General features: G+C 38.6%; 1 protein-coding gene across 3 annotated transcripts in view; it reads left to right on the top strand.

Annotated features, from left to right (window-relative positions):
- The window catches only part of bel (ATP-dependent RNA helicase bel), a 173,206-nt gene that overhangs the window by 122,402 nt on the left and 34,148 nt on the right, over positions 1–16,656 (top strand). For all 3 annotated transcript variants that reach the window (XM_067157812.2, XM_067157813.2, XM_067157814.2), the window contains 2 exons: positions 5,481–5,655; positions 13,801–13,946. In XM_067157812.2, the coding sequence (XP_067013913.1) occupies positions 5,481–5,655; positions 13,801–13,946 (321 nt within the window). The remainder of the gene's footprint in view (positions 1–5,480; positions 5,656–13,800; positions 13,947–16,656) is intronic.

Below are 16,656 nucleotides of genomic sequence, written 5' to 3' on the forward strand. Positions count from 1 at the left end.
CGAACCCCGTGTTAGACCGTTTGCGCCTGTCATGGAGCCTCCCCGGGCTTTCCAAGGCCATATGACAACACGGACACCAGATGCTCACTCTCATCTTGTGGAATCGAATCGAACCCATCAGTCGTAATTTCCACTCCATCATTTACATCAAGCAGAATAGAATCGAATGGGATTCTACGCGGGAAACACAAAGCACGCAATGGATAGTTTGATAAAACATTAATGCAGTAAGTTGTGTGCCGCGACAGGGTGAAGTCATTAATCGATGTGGCCTCAACATTAATTAAAAACCGAAAAATGTATTTGTCCACAACACAGCAGCTTCTTATGCATTACCGTACTGTTTGTTAGGAATACATGAACGATAACGGTAGGGAATGCCACTTACAAAAATGTTCACGGTAAATACCGGTACTGTACATTCCAAGCCGTGTCAATTATCGTACTGACATACCGTACTGTATATGGACTCCAACATGATAATATGATTCTGAAATGTCAACAATAATTGCGAAATAAATTACCGTATAGGCCTAATCTACCACAAAATTTAATATTCTAACCTGTTTGATTTTTCATTCCCTTGCTTATTTCCTTCCAGACATTCTCTCTTACGTTGTTGTTGCAATAATGCTTATGGGCCTTGTCGTAGAGGAAATTACGGTTTGGAACTAAACTGATAAGATTTTCCGTGTCCATTAGTTAGAACTAATACGAAATAAAGAAACATCCCGACCATCCCGACTCTAAGCAGGAAACAGCAGACTTGCCAGCTGATACATACTATGCCGCCAAACAGCCGGCCGAAAGATCCCGATCGTGTACGAAGTTGAACGAATGTTGATAACCAGCTGGGTGTTGGTGAAAGGCCTGATACACGCACGCAGAGGCACTGCGATACCACGTGTTGGCATAAAATTGAAAGTTATTTTTATTTTTACCTTTATACGAGCTAAACATTGTACTATCGTGTCACTCGTAATTATTACATTGCATTATTAGAACGTACCACAAGGATGAGGAGACATGAAATAAAATTCTCGCGGGAAAAGCAACTTTACGTTTAGATGTGCTAGTGTTGCTCCTGCGTCTTTATCAGTCGCACGTAATACCCCAATACTTTCCCATGCACTCATTTCTGCTACTTCGAACCTGCTTTTCTTTTCTTCTTGACCTTTAGCATGAAGAGGATTAAAGCAGGAAAATAAACTCAATATCGGCTTGTCCATGCAGTACTTGCGAAACAGCCAGAAACTACGCTCGTGGTTGTGACAACCAGTAGGAATGCAGGGACGATATAGGCCTATGAATAGGTTCTAAGAATAAGTTGCCGATGTCGCATCTGCTGCCGTTAACTTGAAGCAGATGTCGGGGGGTGTGAGGAAGATAGAAAGCACATAACGAACTGTAGTACACGTCTTGTAGGCCTAAAAAAATTTTTTTTTAAACTCCGCATGGCTCTACTTCTAAATTGACGTTTTGGCAGATTTTGGTCATTCATATTGATTTTTATCGGCAGAGCACGATCTCGAAACCCAGTTGCCAACTCTTAATATTTACATTTGCCACGTGGTTAACCATTCTCGCTCAGCGTGTATGGTATTCGGTACGCTTAGCGATCTTTTGCATTTTCCTTCAGTAATTAGTGTGTTTTTCATATTGTTGGAGGGTTCTAGTGACTGAGATCAGTGGAATGTTCCTTATTCTTAATAATACTGTATATTATCTTATTAGTGTCAGATGTTGTTAGTAAGTGTAGTATTTGTGAATTTGTTTTCAATCCATATTCAATAGTTTTTCTGAGTACGGTATTACATTTTACAAGGGCTGTTTATCGCGGTCGTATTGCATCAGCTGTTCTCGCAGTGTAGCACGCCGGCAACAGAAGAAGGGCGATGCTCATTTGTTTTGGGAAACTTCAATTTAGAAGTAAGGAGTATAAGCCATGTATTGCCAAGTGTAGTGTAGCGTCGTAATTAGTGTGAATAGGCGTCAGTGAAGTTAGTTGTACTTGTAATATAAACGTACGAACGTTTTAAGTGAAAATGAGCGGAACTCAGAGAAAAGTGATCAAGCGAAAGGCACTAACAATTAAAGACAAAGTGGAGATTATAAGGAAAGTGGAGTCATCTACACTCTCCCGTGTTGCTTTGGCGAAGGAGCTGGGGATGCCGCCGTCTACTTTGAACGGCATTATAGCGAAGAAAGGGGAGATCTTGGCTTCTGCAGGGAATACTTCATCAAATTGCAAGAAAGTTAAATCTGGAAAGTACGATGAAGTAGAACAAGCTCTGCTAATATGGTTTAAACAGCAGCGAAGTTTAAACATACCTTTGAGCGGGACTATTGTGAAGGAGAAAGCCGAAGAAATTGCGTGCAAATTAAAGGTACCTTTTACCGCATCGAACGGGTGGTTGGACCGCTTTAAAAATCGAGCCGTATTGTTTACAAAACAATTTGTGGCGAAGCAGAGAGTGTAAGTGCGGAGGAAACGGGAGCGTGGAAGGAAACAGTTTTGCCTGCTAAAATAAGCAGTTACAAACCTTGCAACGTTTTTAATCTTGATGAATTCGCACTTTTTTACCAGCTTATCCCAGATAAATCTCTAGTTTTGAAAGGAGAATCTTGCCATGGGGGAAAATTAAGTAAATTGCGAGTTACGATATTGGTTGGTGCTTTAATGGAAGGAACTGAAAAACTACCTCTACTGATGATAGGGAAGTCTAGGAAGCCACGTTGTTTCAAAAATGTCAGGACTTCACCGTTCAAGTACACCAGCAACAAGTCAGCTTGGATGACAAGTTCCCTGTTTGAAGAGTATATGCAGGCATTAGATGCCAAAATGGGGAGCCAGAACAGGAAGATTGTGGTGTTTATGGACATCAAGGTAGAATTTTTTCCACCGAATACTACATCGGTTCTACAGCCCATGGACCAAGGAATCATTAAGATATTGAAGTCGAGGTACCAAAAATCAGTTGTGCGCCGTATGCTGTTACGCATGGTAGCAGGCAAACCCATCTATAAACCATCTCTTTTGGACACAATGCATTTCATTGCTTCATCATGGGATTCAGTGGAGCCTGTAATAATAGCAAATTGCTTCAAGAAAGCAGGCTTCAGTGGTGGTACCAACAGCATTATTATGGAAGTTGTTGATGAAGAGCCAGGATGCTGGAAAACTATACAGGAGAAGATGGAAATTACCAGTAGTTTCGATGACTTCACTGCCATTGATGATATGGTAATCACTTGCGAGGAGCAGACCATCGATGAGATCTGCAAGGAAATTCAGGCAGGAGATTGAAGAAGAAGAGGAGGAGGAGCTTGAGGAAGAGAATCCCCCAAGACCATCTTGCAGTGAGGCAAGCATCTGCCTTGAAAAACTGAGGCGGTTTATAGAAGGTTCAGCCAGTGTGCCTCAAAACACGTGGAAGGCAATGTGGGGAATGGAGAGGTTTATAGTTCAAGAAAGCAGTTAAAACCTAAAACAGTCAACCCTGGACAATTTCTTTTCCAAGTAGGAGCCTCGACTTTTGTGTTCTGAAATGTATTTAATGTCTAATACAGTATGGAATTTACATACTGTAGTCTACGGTTACCATCTACCATTTTAATGTTCTTAGTATTTTTTATCTCTTGTGCAAGGTTTTATATAATATGTTCCCTTCTCTTATCAAGAATTTTTATAATACAGTATGTTCAATTACAGTATTTAACTTTATCTCTAAAAATACATGTCATGATAATCTAATATTTACAGTATATTGCGGCTTTCTTTTAGCAGCTCTTATTTATCAGCCTATTTCAGTATTGTTCACAAACAAGGAAATCTGTTGGCTGTGTGTTTCACATGTATGTCAAAGTACAGAATAAGTTTTTGGACATTACCCCTTTTAAGAAGTTTTTTTTTTTTTTTTTTTTTTTTTTGTGGTCCCTTGAAAAACTTATTAACAGAGTTTCACTGTATATTTAATTCTTTATACTCTAAAGCTCCTTCCATATCGAATAGGTCTACTTCCACCAAATTTGATAACTCCGCCCCTTCGTCAACCTCGGCACAGTTAGCTCCACCCATCCTCTCCTCCCTTCCACTCCTCAATCCCTTCCCCTTCGAGTTCACTATCGCCTCTTCAGCACAGATAGAATACAAGAAACAGAGCCAACAGAATGGCGGTTACTAAAGCAACGGAAGGTAGTGTGTAACAGCTTACAAAAAACACCTAAGTCCTCATCTATTCTAATCAAAGTCGAAAGATTCTCTCAGGTGTTTACCCTTTTTAAGACGTTCTTTCCTTCTCTTACAGAGAACATTATTCCAGAATACTACTGGTATCTCTTGGCAAAGGTTCCCCACAATATTACCTGTATAGAGGGACTACATTTTATACGATAATCAACTGATGCGTCCGTTTTCTCATAATTTATATCTTCATGTTTATGACATTAACAGCGGCCCTGTACACGTTTGCGAGACATAATTTTGTGTGCTTGTGTTAACGCCTTAATTTTGTTGGCAGTATACGCAATATCACATTAGGTGAAATAACAGCCAATTTTTATGTGAACCAATTTTATTAGAACCACATAATTTTATAAGTAGTTTCAGTCTCGGACTCATTAATTTCAGAATTACCATAGACATTGCTCCAATAATATGTTTTATTAATGTATTAATGTATTATTCACAATAAGTGTACCAGTTTTTAATAATTAGGCTACAAGGCTAATCTTTTAGCTTCTCTTTTAATAAAATGTGTAACATATTAAGGTCGTATGGTAGGCGGAAGGTGCCCTAAATTAGAGGCGAAACATGTCCCAAAAATATTAAGTATTAATATATTTATGTAACCACTTAAAAGTGTATGTAAAGTATTGAACAGGTGGTTTAATAAATACCTTCATTGTTTTTGAAGCTTTCCGCAACCAATATGTAAGAGTATTAGGTTGGGACCCTGACTTTTAGATCAATAATATTTGATGATAGCAGTGAAGAAAACTGTTGCAAAGCTGTGTTTACTGCAGTAAATAAAATCCCATAAGTGTTATTTCAAATTACAGGCACTTTATTTATTTATTTATTTATTTATTTATTTATTTATTTATTTATTTATTTATTTATTTATTTATTTATTTTGGGAATTTTGCTTTCATCATAATCATCCTCATCTCCCAAAAATTCTTCATTCTTTCCAACCTGGCTGCCCTTTCTTTTTTGGATGAGATATTGTTTTTGTTGCAAAGTTTTTAGTTTAATAATAACAGGTACATTATTTAAATTAAATAAAAATTGCCAAGGAAAGAGGAAAAATGTACTAGGTCTTGCATCACAATTTACAATCCATTGAGTAGGTAATGATTGGGAAATATTTGAAAATGACTTAAATTGTCTGATTTCTGGGGACAAGTACAAAATATGGGCTTATTCCTGAGAGTTTTAACAATGTGTTCTAGTCTGGATGTTTTCTTTTTTTGTTCAGGCTTAGCGACTTCGTTTTTCAATGAAAAGAATCGTAACTTGGTACGAGACTTGGTAGAAATTATCCAGGAGACAAAGCAGGAGCTGCCACCCTGGTTGAACCTGATGGCCTCCGAACAACGCATGCCGCAAAGCAGCCGACGTGGTGGCGGCAGTGGTAGTGGCAGTGGCAAGAGGTAAGTTTAAGATATCTTGACCGTTTAAACCTGGATGCAACATTTTTTTAAGGGGAGGATGAGAATTATGATTGGATGTGTGAAAATAAATGCGGGTGACATAAAATAAGGGGGAAGCAAAATAATAAAATACGGGTACTGTATTTGGACATTTTTCGTCATGTAAATATAATAATAATAATGGCATGTGGCCTTTGAACCCAGGTGCAGATCTTTTGAGTTGTCGCATGATAGGCGATCTACGCACTTATGAAAATGCGGCTCTACCTATGATGAATCCTAACGCATAAATCGGTGCACATAGCCCCCGAACTGTCGGAATTAACCAACGATAGTTAAAATCCCTGACCGGATCGTGACCCCTTGAACTGAAGGCCAGCACGTGCTAACCATTTAGCCAATGAGCCAAACATGCTCATACTATACTTGCCAGTATCAAAATTGCAATCATGATATACGCGATGAAAATAAAAAGCGCAACTTTTACACGGTTTCATTTCACTTTTCCTTACATCTCGTAATTGGAAAATCTTCAAGGTCTCTTCTCTTATTGCAGACTGATATACGTGGATATTACGGCAATAATCTGTACTTTGGTAGAGATTCCATAGACTCTTGGCGAACGATAGGTTAGAGATTCCGCATGACGCAGCTCGCATGATGTCACAGTGGGCTAATGGATGCTGCCAGCTTAGGAATTAGTTTCAAGACCAGGCTAGTGGAAAGATTATGGGTTAGGTCCGGCTTGTAACAAGACAACTGGGCAGGGGGCAACAAAGTTGTCAGCAGGCCTCTAGCATCCTGCACACATCACAAGCTACGACGCGATTAATAACCCTGTGACTAATTAAAACGTACCCTGCGCATGCCGCGACTATTTTAAACTGCGCGATTTTCTCATTTTTAACGAAGCTGGCAGCCATAGCTAGCCAATAGCAACACAGAAAATGGTGGCAAATTGGAGTTTTAGAGTGCCTCAGTTTTAATTCTTGTAAATAATACTTCTAGGGGTCGGTTACTGGGTCGAGGAGAAGCATGGGCTCCAGAATGCTCGTAGTGATGTTGCGCGTGAATAACCTGCGCACAGCACTCCAGCCTATGAGATCCTTGCTCAAGGCTACTAGCAACTCGTAATCGCTCGTACATTTTAGCTTAACAGGTTGCTACTATTATATGCTAGAGTATTCAGCTGTCTCTTTAAATTCAAAAAATATTTGCGTACATGTTTCTTACATATGATCGATCCATGCAGGAAAATGATGGCAGAGGACAACATTTCTTTGACGATCAGTGCGATAAAACGATAGTTCAAGGAACGATAGATGCGGGGGAACTTAGCATAGGTTTATATGGACCATTTTTTGCAGCAAATAAATTGAACGATGGATACGGGAAAACGACAGTTCCAGGAATGATGCATCGAGCTTCTACTGTAAATTATTTTCTTTAATTTTTGTCTTCTATATTTCATTCATGGAGATGAATTTTTAACAATGTATAATGCTGGACTGAAGGTTGGGTGACACTAAACAGCATCTTGTGTTATGTAACAGAGCCTTCAGATGTATTATGTATTTTATGAAAGTCTCTTAATTAATCTCAATGCACTACAGAAATGAATACATCAAGCAAATAGATTGCAAAAACAGACTCCCTGGGAGAGTATCCAATTTTAAGATTTACTTGGACATGTAGGATATACTTGGACATGTAGGATAAAATTACGTCGTACTGTATGTCTAGGATTGTTCTCGCCTACCAGATTTTCAAAATCTAATGAAATGTTCTGGCTTGATGCAGCTTCCATAATACTTTTTAAATGTTTGTCTGTAACCTGACTTCCTTAACCCCAATGCATCCGTAAGCGGACTGGTACGCGCTCGAGCGCCTGGGCCAGGACTCCGTAAGCGGACTGATACGCCGGAGTGCAAGGTCGCATATTAGAGATGTTTGTGACATCGGTAGGCTTTTTCTGGAAACATTTCTACTGGAAATCTGTTCTTGGTGTCTCATAGTGTCCCCAGAGTGCTCTGGTATGCAACTTTGGCAAAGAGAATTGATTGAAATATCGATCGAGAAATCTGTATTCTGTTGTTGACAAGATGGCTGACTGAGAAGGAAGTTGCTTGCTCGCGCGAAATGCTCAGTAATAGCGAAATTCAAAGCATATTTGATGTTTTAGGCTCTGATTTCAGCAGTATTAGTGAGGAAGAAGTTATTAGTGATCCTGTGCATGAATGAAAACGAAATATATCACCAGAGATCTTTCGCGTAGTAATATCGTACGACATGGAATGCCGAATGAACTTTCTCCCGCCCCTCGAGATCCGATTGCGACTGCCGGATTTGAACCTACAATCTTGGTACCTGGATGTGAACACTTTACCACTGATCCTCAGACTTAATAATAATAATAATAATAATAATAATAATAATACACCGAGAGAGACATACGGCTGTAAGTTCGTATTTGGGATATAGGTTCGAATCTCTTCATTCACTTACTCGTGATTTGTTTTCCATTAATTCCTTATTTCCACATCAGGCAAATGTTAGGCTCATGTCGTATAATTAAGGCCATAACACACACTAAAGAACTTCTGAGGTGAGATAAGGTAATGAAAAATTTAAGATTTCAAAGGGATTTTTTTATGTGTTATATTTCTGTATTGTTCTGTTTTTGGTGTCATGAGCAATAGTGTGGAATTTCTCAATAATATACAACAGGTCCCGTGATAATACGCGCAGTCGATCACCCACTATACTGCTTTAACCGAAAGCTTGCAACACCCAGGTTGCATACTAAAAAGTTGGCGGATTCCTAGTAATGTCAGAGCAAAGGGCGGGTGGATGCATATGGGTTAATTTGGATTTGTTCAATTTTGAGAGAGGAAACTGTATGCACATATATTTAAGTATCTTAGTGAACTACATGCTCCAGTGCCTGTTTTAAAAAGGAAACATATTACCACGAACAGTAGAATGGAAGATGAAATGGTTGATTTCATTGAATTACAGTAGAAGTCCGTTATAACGAGAATTCATAACAGCGAAAGATTTACTCATTATAGCGGATTGTCGTTATATCCTATTTCTTGTAAAAGTCGGGAAAACTCCCATAGTCATTAAATTCAGTATGAAATGGCAATCAGTTTGTTGAAAATTTGGGTTTTCGCAGATAATATCCACACTGTGGATTACTTGTTTGTTGTTTTTCGAAATCCGATACTACATGAAAGTGTGTTTGATTTCATTCTGAAGAAATAAATATTACGGTATTTCTACGAATCCAAGACGGACGGCCCCTTCCCACTTTTTCCTTCAAAAAATTTTTAATCAGGCTTAAAAAGTGCATTGTAAAATCATATGAATGTCTTTCTTACACAGTGCGCACTTTTAGACTGTAGACGCCGAACATTGGTTTTAGTTATGCCGGGTTGGTTTTTTGTGGCTGTACAATTATGCTTTATTTCAGCGGGTTCAATAACCATTAACATAAAATTGGCATCATAATATCAAAAAGAGAACTCGTTGAAAATTTGCCGGCAATACACATTCCACACCTCTCTACAATACGACGACGATCCATCAGGAAAATGTTCTTGCTTACTATAAAACTGTTACTATCATTCGGCGTCAGATATAAGTGGCTGCTGCTGCACGCACGTCTTGCTTGCCAGATTCGGCGAACTTCAGCGGCTAGCGATGTATAGGTCTTAATTGCGGACTTTGAAAGTCAACGAGCGAGTTTATTGCGCCGCGGTATGGCAATTCTGCCCATGCATTTTCGTGCACATACATCACAATTTCATCTTCGACTTCTTTAAATAGTCTGTTGCGGGCCACTTAATGCATTTTTTGTGCAGTACGCATTTTCAAGCTATTTGTCTTCACGGTAACACCGAATATTGGCTTTAGTTAGGCCTATGCCGTATTTTCTTGCGGCTGCACAATTATTATATATTTCTGAGTGTTTAATTTGTCATTAACTTAAAATTGGCATCATAACATCGACGAGAACCCGTTGAAAATTTGCCAGCAATACCTGTACCATGTATTTTTACAATACGATGATCCATCACGAAAATATTCCTGCTGTCTATAAAACTTAATTTTACTAAGCGTCAAAGGTAAGCAGACGCGTTATAACTCTGCTACTGAGTACCCGTGGCCTTTCTAAGAATTCGAAGGCTCGCATGTTTTGATGCCGTTCTGCAGATTTGAGAAACGTATTTGTAGAGGATAATAGAATGTCATTCAGCGATGTAGGCCTATGATAAAGAGGCGGTCGTTTATTGTCAACGAGTTTTGCGGGCGCGGGGGTGAAAAGAAAGGTATCACTCCAGAGGCTTCTGTGGCAAACATTTCAGTTTTCTTCTACAAACGGCATCACCTAACCTAACTGTATATGTACCACGAAAACCTATTTGAAACGCATATAGAGAAATGATAACCTCCTCGCTAAAAATTGACATGGGAATAGCTTTCCGAAATTTAACTAGATGCGAGAAAATATAAACCATCCTCTGAAATCAGTGATGTAGGCACCGGTACCCTGCCATATCTTGAGGTGTTTCACTTATGTAATGTCAGTATATGGTATACCTTCATTTAAATTAAGAGATCGTTTACTTCAGCCTTTTATTTTTAACGAATAACAACTGCTACTGGCCACGTTATTTACGCATTTATTACGAAAAAGTGTCATTCCCTTTCATTTGGATTTCGAATTTCCTTTTGAGAACAGCAGTCGACGGGTATTACTAATCAACTCCGATATTGCCTTCGAATATCGACGAGAGAGCTCGCTGGTGGGCATAGCGAGAAAACGATACGGTATCAAAGATGATCGATCGCATGCAGTATAATGACTGGGTGCATGAATATCGGCAACGGAAAAAATCGAGCGCGCATAATCGCTCGTAATAACGGATGCGTCAGTGATAGGGTTCTCGCTGTAACTGAAGAATAAAACGCACTTTAATATAGGAATTTTGAAGGGACAGACAAAAGTTACCTCTATGACAGGGTTCTCATTATATGCCGTACTCACTATAGCAGACTTCTACTGTATTTGAATGAAGCCTTCTGTCTTAGACTGACTTACATATGCCTGCTAATTTGCATTTATATTTGGTTTCTATAAACCTCTAAGTTAAAAGTTAAATTATGCCAGACTTAATTGACTTAAAATCTTTTTGCCATGGACCATTAGGAAATTGCGGACACACATGGCCTTCGGTCCATACATCCCTCACTTAACATGCCTATATTATATTCAATGAAACCTGAAAAAAAATAGAATGCCGGGAGACCCGAGAATTTCTGTTGTATGCAAGATTCTCTTTAGTGAAAGTTAGTAAAAGATAACATAAAAATCGTTAGTACATTCTTCTGGTAGATATTAAAGCAGTAAATTTGTATTTTGTGCAGTTGTGGAATATACTAATTTTGCTAATCGCACAGTAATACACGCTGTAGTTCATCATCAAACCATTTTCCTACTTTGTTACATAAAACAAAATACTGAAAATGAATAGAGCAAGAAGGACATACTACTGACTCAATCGAAAACTAAGTTAAGGTAATAACGCTGTACTGGCAGTCAGTCCAAAGGAGCATACTGGACTAAGACTGGCATGCATGCGCACACACGTATCACAATCGCTTGTCCATTCACACGCCCAATTGATGCCATGTTCGTAAACCTTACACTCAAGACTTGTCCTCCGATGCTCGCAGCCTAGCAGCCTTGGGTTCAAATAGAACCCCCTAACGAGTCAAGTTAATGCTCTGACAAATAAAGTGAAAATAAGAATGAGCCACTGGACTCAGCCAGCTATCAAGACTGCCTTTGAAAAAGGAAAGGGGAATTACTTGAGGGGAAACAACCAATATAGACACACAAAAATAACAAACCAATAATTCTATAGTCGAGGATAATTATTCAAATTATCACGCAGGCGCACTTAGTGTCCTTTGAGCGTCCATGAGGAGCAGATAATATTTTGGTGGTTATGTCTTGTTATGAGACTTGAGATAACAATTGTGAAATATACATCTGTGATACTTGTCAGCCTCTGATGAGTTTGTTTCTGGTTCCCTTCTTCATCAGTATGATGGGCATTAATGCTAATTGAAAGACCAACTTGCGAGATCTTTAATCTTGATGTGGGAAGTAGGATAAAAACAAAGGAAAAAACAGATAAACACAGAGAAAGAGAAGAAACAAAAATATGAAGATTAGGAACACCAGACACATACAAGGAGAAAATGAAGAACCCTACAAGTAAATATCAATAACGGAATGGAGCAAGCAAGTGCTCATCAAGTCGTATAGGTAGATAGGAACACAAAATAGGATAAACACAATGACACATCAGTGAGGTAAGACGTGCCCATTGTTTGAATCCCAGTCATAAGTAGTCATGTACAATGTGGGTGGTTTGAGTCCCATGTTAAACACGGCTTCTTGGCTGTGAGCTATCAATAGTCTAATAAAATGACAAGCCTGCTTTTTTTATTTTATTGTTAATTTCAAGTATAAACGTGTACATGGTCTGTTTTCAGGTGTATTAAGGCGACACTCCGGAGATAAAAATCAATATCTTGGTCATTTTGGCAATTTTTTTAATGACTGAAACTGAAAGGAATGAGTTTCTTCTTTCTTGTCACTAAGTTATTTTGTTGAATTCAAACAATTTATCACTTTAATAATGCTTTGTTTGCCAGTCTGCATACAGCAGAAATGGGCGTGGCATCTGCTGAACTGCTTTGTTATGTAATGTCATGTTTCCATTCAGTGAAATATACCAATTCTTTGCAATTATGCATCCATGGGATGGGCCAAAAGCTACCCTCCCCCCGCCTTTTTCTCCGGATATATTTATACAGACTCAAGCTGCAAGATCTACCATATTTCTGAATGAATTTATAAAGCCTGTTATGGACTAATATTTCAGTACTCGGACTGTCATTGAGCAACATTTTATGCTTATATTGGTATTTCTGATGGTACTACAATAGTGGCGACAACAATAAGTTGTGTTATTCTTGTACGTTTAATCTTTTTTGTGAGTTCTGCGGTGGTAGCCAGTCTGTTTACTTTTGTGAATTTCGCACACAAGTAACATCTTATAGTTGCGTATCAAGATTCTGTTATTATTGAAAGACAGTGTGCTGTAATAATTGATTACTTCTATTCAAGGAAATAAACAATATGCGTAAACATAACTCAGCCTTAGCTAAGAGACGAATTGCTGAACTTTCGATAGGAAAGAGATGGCGATAAGCTATTACCGAACAGGAGTTTCCATTGAAGAAATCGGGGACAAAAGGTCATGAAATGTTATTGGAATCAGATTGTTCTCATCAGGAAAGTGTCGCATGAACTTCAAGCCTTGTAAGTCCTGCACCTATACCCAACAATTATGATATGACAAAACTAACAATCGCCATAACTTTGACTGGGGAAAGGTTGCGTTGTGAAAAACAAAATGCAGGTGAATCATTTTCCGTTCGTTGGAGAAGAAGAGACAAACCGGGGAAAGGTTGCATTGTGAAAAACAAAATGCAGGTGAATCATTTTCTGTTCGTTGGAGAAGGAGAAGAAGAAGAGACAAACTTCCTGAGTTACTGGTATTCACACAGAAGCTGCTAAGAAAGGAAAGGAAGGAAAAACATTCAGCCATTTGTAACAAAATTTGTATGTTATATGTATCACAGCTATATTAAGAAACCTGCGTATGGAATTTTTTTATTGCAGATTTTTTTTAAGTAGTAGAGATTTGAAAGTCCAAAATTTTTTAGTCTAAAAATTACACAAACTTTAGAACGATATATCTCCTAATATAAATTATGTTGAGAAAAATGATACGTTGTGCTTTTAATAGAAGTATTATCTACATAATTACAAATTTACTTTAACATGTTTATTAAATTTCATGAAAAAATGTAATTAAAAAATTCAATTCTTTTTTGTTTTGGAAAAACTGTATATGAATGAAATGTTCATGATATCTCTACTTTTATGTAGGTGGCATTCCCACAAAGTTTCATGAAAATCCATGCATTAGGTAAAGATATATTTTCATCTCCGGAGCTTCACCTTAACATAGTGTCATTCATAACCATTTTGTGTTGCAGTGGGCGTTTCAGTGGTGGATTTGGCTCACGAGATTATCGACAGACAAGTGGAGGCCGTGGTAGCTCAAGTAGTGGTGGAGGCAGCACTGGTGGTCGGAGCAGTGGTTATGGTGGGTTCGGTGGAAGTAGTGGAGGTGGACATGGAGGTAAGTGATAAGATGTTATTTATCTAGCTCTCTTGTAATTCCTTTTATTTATTTCTTAATATCTGTATCTAGTCTAAACATTACATCGCATTGAACTACAGAGTAAGTTTATGTGGCTTCTGACTAGATTAACCCTCCAGCAGGCACGCATAGATACAAAGTGCAATAGCACCACCATTTTTATATTATTTCTTTTTATAATTGGTGTGAAAGTGTTTGTCATAGTTTGTATAACCTAATGAATCGTCCAGCGCCAGGCATTGTTACTAGTGTTCATCTCAATACATACATTGTGTGTTACACTGTGTCCGTGCACACCTAGCCATGTGAGTACAGTTTGTTTTACCTTTCTTTCATGATGTTTATTACCTTTTACAGCTTACTGTAAACATAGTATTTACTGTTAGACGTTTGGTTACTGGTAGTTTTCACTATTTGGATACGAAGGCAGATCAAATATAAACGGTGGGTGTTTTTTTTAATGTATTGCGTCAACCAAATAAAAGATACTCAAATACTCTTTTCTGCGTACACATTTCCTCCATCAGATTGGAAAGTTTTTGATGACGCCCTGATAGAAATAAGAGGGCCGGGTGCTGAGCCAGTTGCGCATAAAATCTTCTACACTTGCATCATCTAACCGCTGTCCTCCTAGGTCTTGTTTGAGTGTTCCAAACAAATGGTAGTCCCAGGGCAATAAATCTGGACTGTACGGAGGATGTTGCAAAGGTGTCCAATGAATTTCCGATCCTTCATCTCCAATGCACCTCCCTCTGCACACCTTACTTGGATCAGAAGTGCATGCGGCGCACAGTTGTTAGTTAATCTGAGGCAAGCTTGGCGATAACAAGTCTCCCGAGGAGTGCGCTTTGTGTTGTGTCTCAAAGCTACATATTGACTTGTGCTAAATAGTAGTCTCTATGTTATAATTCATGCAGAAAGAAGCCGATGAAAACAGATTTATTATTCCTGCCGAAAAAGTGCAGAAGCATGTGTGCTGCAACTCTTGTGTGTGCACTGTGAAGTCCGTGAAGGAACAGTTACTACAGGTCCAGGCAGGAACATTGGCATCGTACACTATACTTCGCAAGAACAAAGAGAGAAAGCATCCACCCACTGGATTAGATGATTTTGGCATGTGCGTTATTTGAAGGACAATCAGTGAGTTTTATATAACTGAGAAAGAAATTCTGACTGAAATCTGTTGGCAAAACTGAAAAAAGTATACAGTACAAGGGCAAAAGCAAGTAGTTTACAAAAAAAATTCTAAGAACTTTGGTTTTGGTGGAAAAGGGTAGAAACCAACAGGTGTGTACTAATTGAGTGTAATGATATTCGCAATGCTCGAATCACATTTTAGCGTTCTGTTACTAGGTATCGTCAGGCGGTCCGCCCTATAGTTTACAGTGATGAAACCTACATTAACAGTTCCACATAACACCGAAGGCTTGGTGTGACACCACGTCTCCTACAGAGGGTCTTAAATCACTGATATGGAAGGGGCAGTACCTTATTATTGTTTATGCAGGGTATGAGCCGGGTTTTATTCCGAATGCCCTTTTGATCTTGAAATCGAATCAGACATCAGGCGATTACCATCGAGAAATGAATGCCATGAACTACATGAAATGCTTTCGCCAAACTTGCCTCCAAAGTCTGTTCTTGTGATGGACAGTGCATCCTTTCACAACATTCAGTACGAGAAATGCCTACTTCTAATGCTGGCAAACAGGAAATGCAGAACTGGCTAACGGAGCACAACATACCTTATGGAGATATTATGTTCCAAGACTGAACTTTATGAACTTACCAAGATTGATAAGCCTCGAACTAAGAGCTGTATTGTGGACAGTCTTTTCATGAATACGGGCACACTGTTCTTCACTTGCTGGCTTATCACCCAGATTTGAACAGCATCAAAAAATTCTGGGGTGATGTGAAACAATGGGTGGCACAGCGAAACACAACCTTCAGTCTGGATGATGCAAGAAATCTTTGCGTTCAGAGATTTTCTGAAATTGGTGGGGTTCAGTATACAGTCATGTCAGAGAGATTGAGGAACAGTATATACAGTCTGAAGGCCTTATGGAACCTGAAATTGAGCGCCCAACAGTTAATTGACTAACAGCAGTAGCAGTTAGAAAGATTCGTCAAGCAGCGGCTCTGGTAGTGAAAGTGAAGTTGACGTGGTTGGGATTGAAGAACTCCAGTCTTAGTTCTTGACAGTATAGGGTGAGCTCTGTTCATAAACGTTATGTTATTTTTGATGAGTGTTTGCGAAGCAACAACAGATGTCTTGTGATAAGGTTTCGTTGTTATTCAGGATATGAGTAAAATACCATAACCAATGGACCTCACGAGGTGGGAAATAAAATTAACCGCTCCAGCGAAAATACAAAATAAAAATGGAAGGAGATTGTAGCTGTAAGCAATAGCAGCCTATATTAGATAAACTTTCTTTCGTTTGCTACTCTGCTTACTGTATGGCACCTTCCATTTCCGTAAAATGAACCTGTTACAGGAGGATTCTGTTTGCATTAAAATTCATACTGGCTATTATTGACCATTTATCTTTCATATGAGGTTTTTGTAAAATATAAGAACAAATAAACAGCGTATTCTTTTAATAAAGATGTCTGTATGACAATAATTTCATTATAGACCCGTATTTCAAATGACCAGGGTAACATCTCAATATCCTGTATACCTG

This window comes from Anabrus simplex, chromosome 14 (assembly GCF_040414725.1).
Source record: "Anabrus simplex isolate iqAnaSimp1 chromosome 14, ASM4041472v1, whole genome shotgun sequence".
NCBI lineage: Eukaryota > Metazoa > Arthropoda > Insecta > Orthoptera > Tettigoniidae > Anabrus > Anabrus simplex.